This window comes from Coloeus monedula (genome assembly GCF_965178545.1).
Source record: "Coloeus monedula genome assembly, chromosome: 8".
In the NCBI taxonomy this organism is placed as follows: Eukaryota; Metazoa; Chordata; class Aves; order Passeriformes; family Corvidae; genus Coloeus; species Coloeus monedula.
Window position 1 is genome coordinate 31,685,180 of NC_138788.1, and position 16,072 is coordinate 31,701,251.

At 40.4% G+C, this 16,072-nt stretch overlaps 1 protein-coding gene across 1 annotated transcript in view; it reads right to left on the reverse strand.

Moving 5' to 3' along the window:
• Nucleotides 1-16,072, reverse strand: part of GFRA1 (GDNF family receptor alpha 1) — a gene marked incomplete at both ends in the record, with an annotated part of 129,731 nt that overhangs the window by 33,339 nt on the left and 80,320 nt on the right. The window contains one exon of the mRNA XM_082286629.1: nt 14,607-14,946. Within this exon, the coding sequence (XP_082142755.1) occupies nt 14,607-14,946 (340 nt within the window). The remainder of the gene's footprint in view (nt 1-14,606; nt 14,947-16,072) is intronic.

The window sequence follows — 16,072 nt, forward strand, 5'->3', positions numbered from 1 at the left end:
CAGAAGGGCAAGCCTTCTGTATATACAGTATTCTTGCATTTCTAAAACAAAGTAGCTCCTCAGATCTAAATTTCATTACTTATGTGACCACAAATAAATCTTTTTGGCAGTGGAATTATACAATCAGCGTCTCGATAATCATGAAAACACTTCTTGCAATCATTTAATTCTTCTTAAATGTCCAGCTCTCCCTTAGGTTATTAGATGCATTGGTCCAGAGATCATTTAATACACTCCTCTTCTCTAAATGTTTTTAAGGACTGATAACTATGGAATAACACCAGCCATTTACTACCCAGCCTGCTTAAAGAACTTATTTGTTGTTCCTAAAGGAGGTTAAAAATAGCTCTGCTGATCTCTTTTGCATACAGCTTGATTTCCATGTGAATTTCTGAAGAATTTTTTGCGGTCATAAAAAGTAATGATGTGACAACACTGCACATTTCAGTTTTTGTAAGTCAAATATAGTTCAGATAGCTCTGGTCTGAGCATTACTGGACATTATCACACACCCCTTCCCTAGCAAGTCATCCAAACTTCACACAATCCAAGCTCTCACCCTCTCCTGAGCTGTTAACTACACCTGATACTTATGTGGATTCATTTGTACAGGAGACAAATTTAAGGCCAGAAAATAAAACCAGAGACCTCCATCTGCCATAAAATACTCCAATACTTTCAGTGCAGATCTGCTGATTAACACCCACTGAAGATGTAGCCCGAAACATTTCCAGTCGACTGGCAGTGAGGAAAGTGTGCTCATCAGTGAGCACCAAAACAGTGGTACTGCTATTTATCTAGAGAGAAAGACAAATTAGCCTAATGAGAACCATTAATCCTAAAGTATTGCACATGAATATTAAGAACTGTTTGGGTAAAAGAGACAATGCTTTTAGGCATGTGGAATCAGAGCAACCTGATAAGAGCAGCCCTATAAAAAATAAGCACACGGTGTTAACTCAGTGCTCCTTCAGCAGGAGGCAACTTGGTAGGCACTTCAGTAGGTGGCAAGCTGGGAGTTTCTAAGCCATGACTGAGCAGTTTTTCTATCTAGAGAACAAACAGAGCTTGCCACATGTACCTTCAAGTGTGCACAGTTTTACATCTGCAATGTATACAGACATATCTCACTGCTGGAGAGAGAAAGACAGGCAGTTTTATACTGTTCATACCACGTACCAGGACCACATTTAAAAGGAACTATTTCTTTTTCTGTCACAAAATCCTCATTGTGCACAGCAGCATTTATGATTTCTTCCCTTTTCCTTGCATAAATAAGGGGTACTACCCAGAAATCTTTCTCCCAGGAAAAGTTAGAAAGAAAAAAAAAAATCTCTTTGTAGGGCAGAAACTGCACAAATTAAATTAGTCCTATCTTAGCCCTGGAAAACCTGCAGATGTTCTGAAGAGCTTACTTTAAATATTTTGTATACCACTAGCTGGAAAAATAAGAATAATCCCATAATCCCATAGGCAAATTCAAAGAAAATCTGCTCAAACAACAAACAGCCTTTCTGAAAAGAAAAAATCCCAAACCTGCTATTCTCTAATGCTTTGTATTAGTACCAGTAAAATAATTTGTAATAGTTAAAAATACAAAGGAAGCAAAGTTAATTTGCTTTCCTTATGATAGTGTCTCTTCAAATACTCAGCTGGATAAATCAAAACTTTCATATTTTGCTTACAAATAAGCTTTGTTAATAGCAGTATTGTATTTAATCTGCATATAATTTTTGAGGCAATTTAATTTTATATTAGCACAGCCCGTTGCATAGGTAACATTGATTAGATTTTCACTACTTTTTATTCTCAAGGTTTTGTGAAAGTTCTTTGATGTCCTGAAGTTATCTTTGATATTTATCAGTGCTCCCTCTTTAAGGCTGGTCAATTCAGCTTTAGCATTGGTGCAATACTTAAAAGTATGATATAAATTGTGAAGTTGCAGAAAACTTTTATACTTTTTAGTTTGGATTGGGTGCAAATCATGGCCTATCAGAAAGCAACTCTCTGAGTCAGAATCCTCCCCAAGAAGTACCCACATTGCTGGGATGGCAGGTGTTGATTTCTCTTCTTTTTTTCTCTCTGACTGTACTGTTGGTACACAAGGGCTGAGCCCCTGAGGAGAGAAATGTCTCCACCTTGCCTTGGCACTGGTGATGTTCAGACCAAGCAAGACACTGAACCCAGGTCTCCTGCTGGCTGCACACATACAAGTTGTGATGTCCAAGAGAGTGGTTACAACCACTCACCCTGGTGGGAATGCAGAGAGCAACAGCTGTCCTGTTCCACACCTCAGGGATGTCAGGTGAAGTCTGGGCATGCTCACTGCCACCTCTCCTTACATTGCTGCTTGTGTTTAGGCATCTATTTATAGCAGTAACTTAAAGAGTACGTAAATGCCAGGGCTGAGAGACTGGGGTGACTACACTAATTAGTCAGAGCTGCTCTAGTGTCTAGACACCATTTGGCAGTGCAGTCACGTAAGGGAAGTGCTGCATCAATATTCAAAACAGAAAAGAAGTATAAATCCAGCACTGAAAAAAGCAAGACTAAGTCAATGAATGTGTGTCATAGTGATAAACGGCACCATTACAGAAAAAACAACAAGTCAAAACACTTGTTCCTCTTTTGTGGGGGTCTACTGCAGTGTCCTACTCTGGCTGCAAATAGCACCCATACAGCTGGGGTGGTGCTGCTTCTGCTGGGATGCAAGAATGGCAAGAGGGGTTGGTGTGTGGCCAAACTGATGGCTTCATTGTTGGAGGAGCATTTCATTTTCCCTTTCATAAACAGTGAGAAAATGAGGCAAAGGCCACATAAGTAACTCTTTCAACCAGTGGGACAAAAAAAGCCTCAGAAGAGCTCCGTAACAAGAGACGACTCTCCCTGCATAAAGTAGCTTTGATCCATCTTTTTTTTCATTAAAGGACACTAGAGCTGTATAATATTAATAAATCTCACACCTCCTTAGCTGTCTACACACACTATTGAGCACCTGTGAGCAACTACAAATTTTGACATTTTTATTTAAGAGGTCACTTTCCCATGTGTTTATTACAGAGCAACCCCGCTAAATTTTTCCAACAAAAAGGTTGGTTTCTGTTTGGTTGCTACCCTCCTTCTCAAACAACAACAGTGTCCAGCCTCTGAGGGCACTTATGATCCTGCCAACCCCCTGGGGCTTCTCCCACCCAGTTTGTGACCCCGGACCCCATTCAGCCCCTGCCCCAGTGGTCCTGTAGGACCTCAGTCTCTATTCCCCCCCCCCCAGTCCTGCCCTGCCTACTCAGCCATGGTCCCTAATGAGCCAGGTCTGCTACAGGGGATGTCCCAGTCTGTCCCAGTCTGTCCCCAGGGAGATGCCCCATGCCTGGGACTGCCCTGCTCCCCAGCCTGAAAGGTTCTGTCCTGCCCATCCCTGGAGTCCCCATGAGCCCCAGGAAGCCCCCACCCCACGCTGCACCCTGACACCTAGCTCAGCATTTGTACCTTTTGGGGAGTGGGAAGGGTAAAAAGTAAATTTCTGATGGCAAACCATTTGCCTCCCAAGACCTGAATATTGAAGGCAGTTTCTCTCACATGAGCTCATCCAAATTTTTTCCAACACTGGCAGAAACCATTACAGGATTTTAGACCCAAATACCATCTACTAACTGAAAGAATCTGGTTTTTATCAGGTTTTGCTGCTGTTTTATTATTTTAAATGACTGGAAGCCTAAACCCCAGCAAATATTTGATTCTGGATTCAATTATCTCTAAAAACTGTGTTGTTCATCTGGTATCAAAATATGGACAATCCCCAGTTACACAGAGGCAGCCTCTTTGGATTGTGGGATAACTAGACACAGGATCAAACAGCAGGGACCACACAAGATTCATTGAGATGCCTTCTAGCAGCACGAGGGCTTGCTCAGAGCATCAGGCCCAGGCACAAAGCCCACCAAGGCTGGTCCCTCCAGAGCACCCACACTCAACCCAGCTCGCTGTCTGTGCCATGTCCCCACTCACTTGCCAGCAATTAGTTACTGCTCAGGCTTCTTGTTTACCAGGGGCCTCCTGGACATCTAATACCGCATAAAATGGAGATCTAACTCTTTGAAATTCAATCATGCAAAATGAAAAGCATTTCCACCTATGCATTTCTGTATTTTAAAATTAAAAGTACAAACATTGTGTTCTTTCTATTTTTCTATTAACAAATCAGTACCTTACACCCAGTTCTTTTACTGAACTTTGTGCAAAGCAAAATAAAGTAAGTTCTATTAATATTATCTGTAAGTTCTGTTATTATCCTTTCCCTTTGCTCGTGTCATCTGCTGGAGACCAGTTAGATCTTTTTACACAGCACCTGCTATAGAAAATCAAAAGAACTTAACAAAACACTAATGTCATAGTTTATCAATGGTAATTAAATCCTCTAAGCAACTCAAGACCATGCATGAGAGTAATTTTAATTTAATATATTAGATCTCCTTTGGGTTTGAGGGAAACTACTAAGCTCAAAAGTGATTCTAAACAAGTATGATTTATTTGAAATTGGGTTATATAAATATTTATATACTACTGACCTTTTGTATAATAAAGCCAATTTTGAGAAATATGGTGAAAATCCTGAGCACAAGGTAATGCAATAAAGAATTAGAACAGTGATTTTTCAGATGCTGTGGCACAAAACAGAATTTTCTCTTTCTGTTCCCAGAAAAAAAAATTACCTCACATCATTTTTTAGAGGCCTGTTTGAGAGAACATCTGGAAAACATTCTACAGGAAACCAAACCTATATTAAGCATGTTTTGCAGGGCTCTGCTTCCTTGCATCGACCTTAAGCATTCATAATGTGTTTCTGTCTTCTCAGCTGCAAAGAAAACACTTCTGTCAGAGTCCTCTACAGAATGACAGGCTGAATTGTCAGCCTGTGATTTTATCAGGGGATGCTGGTAAGATTTCTATTTAGTCTACCTGTCTCTGTACCAAAGCTCTCCAACAACATGAACAAATCCACCAACTGCTTTCCAGCTACCATGAGTTTGTATATTTTCATTTTGTTTAATTTCCTTTATGCTGTTTAATTTGAAGCTTCTAAATAAAAATGACTGGCATTTTTTAAAGATGCCCAAGCCTCAGCACCTCCTGACAGGATGCTACTCAGAGAAGAACTACTGCATTATGGGTAGAGAGTAGAGTTGTTCTCACTTCATCAGCTGAGCAAAGAGAATGGTCTTTGAATTACAGGCTGGTAACCTAAGAAAATCACTGTCACTCTCAAAAAGCAAGCCAAGGAAAAGTAGTGCCACTGCAAGTCCTTGAGTGTGCCACCGGACGCCTCAGCGTTTATTAACAACTATATTGTGGGTGCACACTGAAAGGATGTGGTTCCAAGTACCTGAGAAAGACATCCATGGCAATAATATTGCCTGTAACCACTTGAATAAACTATAATAGACTACTACTAGCTCAAGCATGAAACTGATGGGAGTTTGGAGACGGAAAATAATCTAAAAAGTCCAATAAAAGTTTTCTCTTTACCAGAAAAGTTTTTGTTAGTAGATGAACTGGAACATCAGGTTTCTTGAGGTTATACAGTGATGCTCTTTGCATAAGAAAATATCTCAGTGGTATGTGTGGTGACATTCCTGAAGGAAACAACTCCATGTCCCCTTGTCAGAGAGGGGGCTCAAGGAAAGAAAAGGTGTCCAGTGTGTGCTTGTACTCAACTGAGCAGGGTCTGTAGGCAGCCAACATGGCTGAAACCCATCCTGGAGCTACTCCAAATACTGCTCTGACCTCGGAGTAAGACAATAAATACAAAATCAGAAATATAGAAGATAAAAGCAGAGTAGAGTCTCTTTTGTGTGAACCCATTTTTTTTCATGCACAGAACAGTCCCACCAAACAGCAAGATTAGAAGTTCTGGCAGCAGCAAACTAAGAGAGCATTGATCTTATTCAGCATGTTTTACTTACTTTTAGAAGTAATATGGATATATAATGATAGTACAGAAAGCACTGATTTGTAGTGTAAAATTGGAAAACAAACCATTTTTACCAGTTAAGGATGATGTGCTGTCTTAAGAGCTTTTTGTTTTGACTCCACTCTCAAAAAATCGTGAACACACGAGGCGGAGAAAAAAAATGTGAGGCCGAGAGCTGACAGCCTGTGATACACACAGACATTTACAGAGGTTGTTCTCAAATGAACTGTCCATTCTGAAAAATATTTTGCAATGCTGCATGATGGGCAGTTACTGAGATGTATCTCCACCATTTCATAATGACTAATTGGCAAAGGGAACATCGTAACTGAGAGGACAACAACTGTGATTTATGCTTGAAATGGAACAAAAGAAAGTGAATTAACATTCAAATAATACAGTTTGAATTCAACAGAGTTCTTAGTCGTTTGTGCTTTGCAACAGGAAAGCTTCCTTTAATAGTTTATAGAATGTGCTTGAAAAAATATAATGTAAGCACAAATGTGTGCACGTAAGGTCATCTATTAATAATCTCAGACAAGGGTCACAGCTAGCTCACATAGAAAATCTATCATCAACAGTAAACACACACCAGAAAACCCTTTCTGTGTCACTTGTTTTAAAGCCAGCAGGTCATTAAAGCAGAGGAAACAACCACCACCTCTGCTGAGAACTCTTTGCAGACACTGGTACATTTACATCTGGCTTCCACTTAACAGGAGTTACTCCAGTAACATGGTAGTTTTTATTAACATAATGAAATCAATGCAATTTCTATTCAGTAAACATTAGAATGCTAAAATTTGAAAATATGCATGTGGCTGTCACTTGCTCTGTTGAGAAACAGAGTTTTATTTTTAGCTCCAGTGCTTACATTTTCTTGCAGCTATTTTAATAGATGGACTGCCACCAGAAATATTCTCTCACTGGGCCCTGATGTAGAATGATATAAATAACCTTTACAAAGTCCAGCATAATGGAATGGTAAAATCAGTTGACATTATCCTAATTAGCATTGCCTGAAGATTTACCTACACAGAACAGGAAGAGCCAAATATTCCCCTGGAATAAATCCACTGAAGTAACTGATGTCAGAGGAAGTACACTGGGAATGGACTTGATAGAATAGATCTGTTACATTAAACACAGAGCAGCTTCTTGCCTGTGGCATAAACATGGCGTGAGGTAAACACAAAAACCATTTTGATTTATTAAAGAAAATGCATGCAAAAAGGTGTGATATATACACCCATTCTTTGTCCCAGGAACAGCAAGTTGGCCAAATGTGACTGGGTGTACATAACACATCTTCTCTTCACCACATCTAATAGATCAGGGGGTGGAAACCACTCATGCAAACCAGTGGATGCTAAACTCTTCTCTACAGAAATCTCTCAACTAACAATTCAAAAGATCAGCAGTAGCAGTACTCTTAGTGGAACCCCATCCAGCAAAGCAATTAAGTGCTTGCTAAACAGTAAGGACATGAGTAGCTTCAAATTAAGATCTCTATTAAAGTTTAATGCCAAATTTAACTGTCCTGTATTTCAATATTTTTGACTAAACATGTGTGAAACTGCTTAATTAACATTTGTAGTTCAATCTCTCCCCCCCTGATAAATCAACAAAACAAAATGGGTCACATTAGCCCTGCTGTAACCCCCTCCCTGGCTCATGTTCCCAATCTGCAGTCTTCTTATTTCTTAAATTATACAGGCAGCTTTTCTTTTCCACTTAAGTTAACGAAATAAGGCTTTTCAAACAAAATGAACATTCAGGGGAGACCTTACTGCTCTCTACCTCAAAAGAGGTTGTAGCAAGGTGGGTCTCTTCTTCCAAGTAACAAGATGAGAGGAAATGGCCTCAGGTTGTGCCTGGAAGGCAGGGAAGGTTTAGATTGGATACTAGGAAAATTTTCTTCATGGAATGAGTTTCAAGCACTGCAACAGGCTGCCCAGGGGAGTGGTGGAGTCACCACCCCAGGAAGTAGTTAACAGACCTGTAGATGTGGCACTTGGGGACATGGTTTAGTGGTGCGCTTGGCAGTGTTTAGTTTATGGCTTGACCTGTTGATCTTTAAGGTTTTTTCCAACCTAAACAGCTCTCTGAAGGACCACATTTAGATAATACAAATGCCCCCAGGTTCTTAGAGCTGAAATGCAGTGGTCACAAGTACCTCAGTCAGCTCACTGAGTCGTTTTGACAAGAAAGAGACTGCCATGGAAGCAGGGTATCTAAATACAGACTATAAAACCTGAACCACTGGTATCCAAATTTATTTTGTGATTGTTGTATGTTCACACATGCACACTTTATTCCCACTTTCACTTCTTCAACCCTGTAGGCAGGTAATATGGAATATTCAGCGCCACAGGTTATTTTTAACCTGATCAGCAGAGGATCCACCTGACTGGAGGGAGGGATGTTGCCTGGAGAGTTTTGAGCTTGCCTGACAAGGAACTTCAGCATGAAGACACTCTCTAGTTACTGCTTCTTGGAGCATGAACACTCTTCATTGGTACAGCACAAAGCCAAGGGAAAGTTGGGTGCAGGACTAAAGCAGAGCCCTTTTTCTAATTACTGTATCCTTGTGTGTCTCCCGCTTTCAGAGAAATGTCAACCACCCAGCAAGCTTTTAATCTTCAAGCCCCTCTTAAGCTGAACAGAGAGAGTATAAAAGAGGGCCAGCCAAGCAGATCTTGGCACTTGCAGAATGAGATCCATCCACACTTCAACAGGGACAAAGCAGTCTTATTTTGCTGGATGTTTGGATTTTTTTTTTACTCCAAAGGGATTTATGGATATCTTATAAGGAGGAACTTCTTGATTCGTTTTGAGTTTTACTCAGATGGAAAAAATTTTAAATTACCTTTGTTTCTGTGGGGGAGGGGAGAGCAATATTATGTCTATTTACTCTGCTAACAGAAGACATCAAAGTAATGAATCATGTAAGGGACTGAAAGGGAAGAAAATAATACAGTATTGCAGCATTTTCTATCTTTACTTTGCCTTTCTTGAAAGATTTTTGCTTATTTTGCAGAGACTGCATTAATATTTTTTTCCAGGCTAGCAATTCCCCACACACATATTCTTCTACACCATCAAGTTTCCTCTGCAGAGTACAGCAGCTTCTTTCCCACCTCCCCTCAGACCCCATTTTCTGAATTTTCTGGACTGTCACCATGCCTCACTATTAGTTCATTAAAATGAATGAATACCTGGTTGGTTGGTGTTTTGTTTTTTTTTTTTTTTTTTTCACTTAAATAAATAAATCTCTAGCAATATATACATACATGCATACATTTACATGCTTGTATATACATATATGTATAAAAATCACTCTTCAAATTCAGGCTATTGTGAGGTGAGCTTGTGGGCATGGGCCAAAAGGTAGATTTCCAATTTTTTCTGTCCCGCTTGGTATTCTAGAGACACAGGAACTCTCCTGAGTGCAGGTGCAGAGAGCTCAGGCTCACCCTACTACACTGCAAGCATCCTACACCTACTGCAGGGTGAGTCAGGCACAAGAGGTTTTGCACCCACTCCCTGACTCAGTCTCCAAACACAGAATGCAGGCACACCCGGCACTTCTCTAGAAATCAAGTGTCCTTTTCTTAATGTCCTTCACAGCATTACAAAAACTGTGCTGTTGTCCTGGTTTTGCATAACCACAGCAAACCAATCATCTCAAGGAGCTGCCAGAGTGCTCCAAGTGCCAAATTGATATAAATGCCCTGGAGGGACTCATACCCAGCTCTGTTATCCATAACTGTATAATGCTACTGAGTCCTTCATAAAAATACCCACCAAGTGTGCTTTTAACATGCAAAACTAGAGTCAGGCTGAGAGTGAGCTCTCAGGCTTTTATCTGACCAACTGAATTGCCACCAATATCAGCTACAAGGCTCAGAAAGCAAAGCAGCACCTCTGTTTTCCCTCTCATTTGCTGAATTACAGATGATCACTGGACCGTGGCAGGATGTGCAGGGAGGAAAAGAACAACATGCAGAGAAGCAGGTGAGGAGGCACCATAAGTGGCTGTAATAGAATTCAACCATGTCAGAGAGGCACTGAAAGTCAGATAATTGCGGGAAGATCTGGAAAGAAGAGATGAAAGGAGACTAAGCGAGGGGAAGAGGCAGGAGAAAAAGAAAAGTAAGGGGAAAAAAGTGAGAAAAATGAAAGAGGAGTGTAAGGAGTAGAAAAGTTGAAGAAAGGGGCTTCTTCTTCCCCTCTTCCATCTCCTCCCACACATCCCTCCAGTGCACTGCTCCCTGTTAATGCTGTAACTGAGGATGGCTCCCGCCTAACACAAGATGCTGGGCTCCCCCCATCCTGGAGCAGGACAAAATTGGTTGCCTGCACATTTATAACATCTCACCACAGACTTGTCTCTAGTGCTGAACCACGAGGGTGCAGGGTTTGCAGTCAGCAGTGGCACTTGCTACAGGAACAGTCCACAAGCCTCACACAGAAGCCACTTTTACCAACAGGTTACAGGGGTAAAGCACCTGCAGGTTTTCACGTGCCTTATGGAAAAGGAGCACAGACACAGTGACCCCCTTTCCAAGGTAAATGATCATTAAAAGTGTTCAACAGAATATCATGAAGGAAAATTATTTCCTTGGCAAGTTTCTGATGTTTTCAGGAAATGCAGCAAGCAGCTGAGCTTCTGTTCTAACGTTTCCAGTGGATGAACTCTTCTCTGCACTGACAGCATTTGCATATCTTCACACTGTGTTCTGATACCTGCAGAAGCAGATATCTTTCATACAGATGTGCATGGGTGGTTGCAACTAAATTAAGATTGGATAGGACAGGTGACCAGAAACTGCTCAAGAGGTAAGAACACACCAAGGAAAGCGCATTTGTAAAGATTTGGCTCTCTGAACGCACAGTGCTGAAAACATTTTTCAATGTATTTTCGAGGAGATGACCCATGTACTGGAACCTAATTGGATATTTCATTATTATCCTTCAGCTATCCCACAAGAAGAAGTTATTTAAATATGTTACGCAACAATTTTGGGGGTTTTTTGTGTCAAACAGCTGCAGAGAGCAACATGTACTTTTTGCAGAACTAAAGGCAAAAAATTAAGAAGACAACTGTCTTCTGAAGTTAGTTAAGAACTTCTTTCCGGCTATTTGAGCTTCAAAAATGAGCCTCAATGATTTGACCAGCCATTTTGAGTATAATTATTGTGGAGGACAAGAAGCATGCTCTTACTAGTTTCTTTTATCAGCAAAAAATGCTGCCATTCTTTTCTGATCTTTGCACCACATGAATGGATTGATAGCATTATTTCAATAAATAATGTGTCTGTATCATTATCATTCTGGTCAGTGTCTTCTGAATATATCCAGGAAAAAAAAACCCTAGTATGCAAATTCAAAACACAGATTATTAAAAAGACCAAACTAATGACTCACACTTTTGTTACTCAAGCAAAATAGTATTTGCAGTACTGTCAAATGTGATAGTGGCAAATATGAAGCACCCTGTCCTGCATTTACAGCAGGATGATATTCTTAAAACATGCCAGTCACCTTTCTCAAGTTTCTAATTTTTGGCTGAAGTGATCAGATCAAGAAGTTCCTCAGAGGTTTGTGCTATTCTAGGACATCACTGGTGAAAGTTTTCTATGGTACATTGACTTTTCTTAGATTTGTTTATGCTCACAACAAAAAAGAACTCTAATGGCTTCTTCTTGGATTTTTTTGCTCTTCTTCTCACTGAGCATTGACAGCCATGCCTGAAAGACTACAATTGTTCCAGAGCTGGATGTGGACTGGGGTACAAGTAGAGGCAGCAGACAAATGATAATGAAAGTGAACCATTCAGCATTCTGATGAAGTTGAAAATTATGATTGTTTACATAAGTCAGAACATATTTGCATTTCCTGGTATTTCAGGTCTCGTCTTCCCCTTGATCAAGAATTTGTTATATAACAGATAGATTAATGAATAAAAAAAATAATAAAAAAGCAATCCTGCCATCTCTGTTAGTGGTACCTACAGTTTGGCCAGATTGCTTCCCTGCTCTTAGCTCTGTTTCAAGAAAAGATTTGGTGATGCATACACCAAGACAAAGCTTTTCAAGAGCATTCAAAACTGAATGTTTAAATACTTTACACAGGCCCAGTTGATATCTTATACAGAGTACAGGCAGACTCACATCTTGTATTTCTGAGTAAGAAGCATTCATAAACCATTTTATGAACATATTTTCAGGAAACCTTTGGAACTTTTACCCCTTGTCTAAACTAGCATTATGAAAAGGCTTTAATAGGTGTAATAGGCATGCAAATAACAGTTTCTAAATTATCTGGCTTCACAGTAGGCAGAACATATTTTCAAATTATTCTGCCATTTAGATACTCTTTCTGATTGCAAAATGAAATAGAAGTTATCACAGTAAGAATTACACACCTACTGATTACTGTTTTAATTATTCTAAATGTATCTGGAATTACTATAAGGACTGATATTTATCAGTGCCAGTAGTTTCAACAGCAAGGAGGAGATCTCCCATTTCTTTCCTGCCCTGCCCAAGTCCCTGTTTTCCTGCAGGACCAGGAGAACAAATCTCACCAATTTCCTTTAAGTGCACAACAAGTCACAGAGAAAAGATGTCTTTCACTGCCTTATAGGCTGGGATAGCTTTGGTGCCAATTCCTCCTCTTCATGACAGCAGTGAGGGAAGGTATTAAACCACCAGCAGTTTAGAGTGCCCAGGAGGTTGTAACACCAACGTGAGGTGACTCAGCAACACATCCAGCTTGCTTTACGTCCACAGGACCTAAGAGCTGCACACACTGAGTCTGTCCCAGACCCTTCAGGCATCTGCCCACCCATTTCCTTGTACCAGTGTTCCCCCTCACCCTCATAGCCAGGTCTCACTGAGCCTTGGAAGAGCCAAAACTTTTTAATTTTGACATTGTAAAGCAAAAGAAGCCACTGTTTATTTACAAATAAATCCATTTTCATCCCAGTGCTGGCTGCAACTTCAGGGAGAGATTTTACCAAGCTTTCCTCTGCAACATTGCAATGGAGAAAGCATAACACCAGACTCACGAAGTTAAATTAAACAAAATACCATTAAAAACTTAGCTGCTGGGACAACATTAGATCAAAACTGACCAAAGAAAAACACAGTCATGAGAGAAGTAATGGCATTAATTTAACAAGTTAATTCCAGAACACTACAACCCAAATAACAGGGAGAAGTCTCTATATAAAACCCTCTCTCCAATTTTACACTGACAGTTTGGCAGAAAACACACTAAAGATACTGTAACTCTACTAATTAACAAGACCTGTGTGTAGGCAAGGCAATACATACAAGCAAAAATACTAATGGGACAACATGGGAATAGAAAATGGGTTGTTCTGAGCCTACACATACCCAGCTTTCATAAACTGCAGCAGCATCAGCAGTGAAGGTGCTGAATGCAAGTCAGACTGCTCTGATTTAAAACTGCTCCTGTTGTGGTCAGCAGGAAACGTGTCTCCAGATTCCCCAAAGCCATGGAGTGAAGGGCACTGCTCACCTCCTCACCTCTGAACAACACTTGAGCACATCTGAAGTGCTACTGCAAAAAGCTTAAGACCAGCAGTGGAAATCTCATAAACAAACTTCAAAGTAAATATTTTACCAGGCATAAGTAAGTACTTATTAAGATTTAGATCATATCTTCAGTGTCCTTGACATTTTACAATAGTGTTTATCTCCCTTGTTTGCTAATTCACAGAATTGGATAATCTACAAGAAATTTACACATTAGAAATGAGCAGGATTCTCAGGCACGACTACATAAGTACGAAATTAGCACAACAATGCTCTAATATAAACATACACAATGCTAAGTGGGAGCAAAGCATTTCCTGAGGGCAGAGGAGGCCCTGTATGCCACTGGATAAGCGCTGTGTGACAACCTGCAGGGACCCCACGAGGGGGAAGGACCCAGTTTGTCCCGAGGAGCAGGGCTGTGCACTGCCAGAACACACAGGGAGAGAGGCTGGGAATTAGGTCAGTGAATCAATGACCCCCCAGCTGCATCAGCCCAGCACTCTTCTCAGGGGAGGGGAGATAAAACAATTTCAAGGCTAGACCAGCTCTATGAAGATAGTGGGATTCTGTCTACAATGTGGATTCCTTTTTTTTCCAATGAATTAAAAACACATGAGTAGTCTGTGCACTGTGACTATTTATAAAGTACAACGTGAAGCTTGTATGCCCAATTATTAATACTCACATGTACAGTGAAATTAAATCCCATTACAATGAAAAATTCTATTTTTACCCGGTCACTAATGGGACATAAAAATCAGAATGAGACATCATTTTGTAGAGACACCCAGTGTTTCCAACAAAAATCTGTAAAAATTAAGCTGGGGCTTTAAAGACTCCTCCATAATGCGAGGGAGTAGCTGTGAACAGTTTTAGAGAAGGCACACACTGTAAGCCAATGAGGGCTCTTGTTACTCTGTTAAGGATGTCAGAGGCATTTGATTTTTTCCAACTCATCCTTTTCCTTAGTGGGTATTCTGACCCTTAGTCCTGGCAAATCCATCAGCACCAAAAAGTTCTATCTAGTACCTCATTAATCACTCCCCTGCCGTGTGCTATCTTACCTGCAGATGTAATTCTTCTTGCAGGACTCTTGTAAATTCAGGCAGTTTGGTTTCTCCCTGTCCTCATATGAACACACAGGAACAATAGTCTGCCGTCTCCTTTCTGTACAGGCTACGTCTCGACAGGAGCAGAAGAGCATCCCATAGCTGTGCTTTGGGGGGACCTTGTCAAAAAATAGCCGGAGGGCCTTATGACATTTCCGCTTGTTACAGATTTCATTAGACGTGCTGCTGGTGCAGGGGGTTATGTAAGCAGATCTGAACCTCTTGCAGGTATCATTTAGGTTACAAGCTTTGGCTGCATCCAAGCAATTGTTCCCCTTTGAAAGTACTGGCTCCACTAGAAAAAACAACATAACAGCAGTGAGAAACGAGTCACATTTACACTGTGCTTTGTGGTTATTTCACTGTTAACGAGATCCTGAATACATATATTTGTTACATACAAAACTTTCAGTGCCAGATGCTGGGACCAGTCCTTCTGTTTCTTGGGATAATGGTTTAACAAGTGAACAAGAGCACAGGCATGCGGTGAGGGCAGAATGCTGGCAAGCAAATGACACTCTGGACAGGCTGTACTTCATCTTCTTTGTAGCAGACATGCAGGGTGAATATTGGGTAAGACTTGGTCTCACTAAACAGCTCTTAAAATCCTTGGTAAATTGGAAAGCCTATGTCTGGCACAAGAACACAACGAGAACATGGGCTCCTAACTCTGGTTTTGTAAAGCTCTGACATTTCCCATTTTTTTTCCCTTGAACAAGTTAAATGACATGCCATGTCAAGCCCAGGTGACAACATTTAAAAGTAATCTGTGTACTGTGCAGAAAGTAAAATAGACATACCCATTACTACATTTTTTGCAGTCTGAGAACAGCCCACCCAGCTAGGAGGGAAATCAGGTGCAGCCCCACGACCAGGAGCTTTCTAAGGCCACCCACAAGGCCTGCAATCTCCATGCTTAGGTAAAACACTGCTACAATATCTACAGATGCCGCCTGAACCGTGGAAAATTTATGAACTTTACAAGCTTTGAAGAAGATGACATAAAATTAAAAGGTGACTGTGAAAGAAACATTTTAAAACAAAGAATATATCCCCTTCTCACACATACACATATACACACTACAAGAAATTACAGGAAAAATTAAACTCAGATATAAGTTAAGGCTATAATTACACATTTAATTTTGCAATACATTATCCAGATATTAAAACCCAATAGATGCTTTGCTTGAAAACTAAGGCAACTGGCGAAATTCAATTAAGAATAATCATAACGCTACTTTGGATATTAGGAATGCCAACATCACAGATCCAAGAAAATACATTAATTTCTCACAGCTACAGAATCTGCAAGCTGAACAAAACACTTTGCAAATATCCAAAATCTGCTGCAACCTCTTGCAGGGGGCTGGCCAAAGAGAAAACACTTCAAACGATCCAAAGCTCTAAGTTACTCCTAA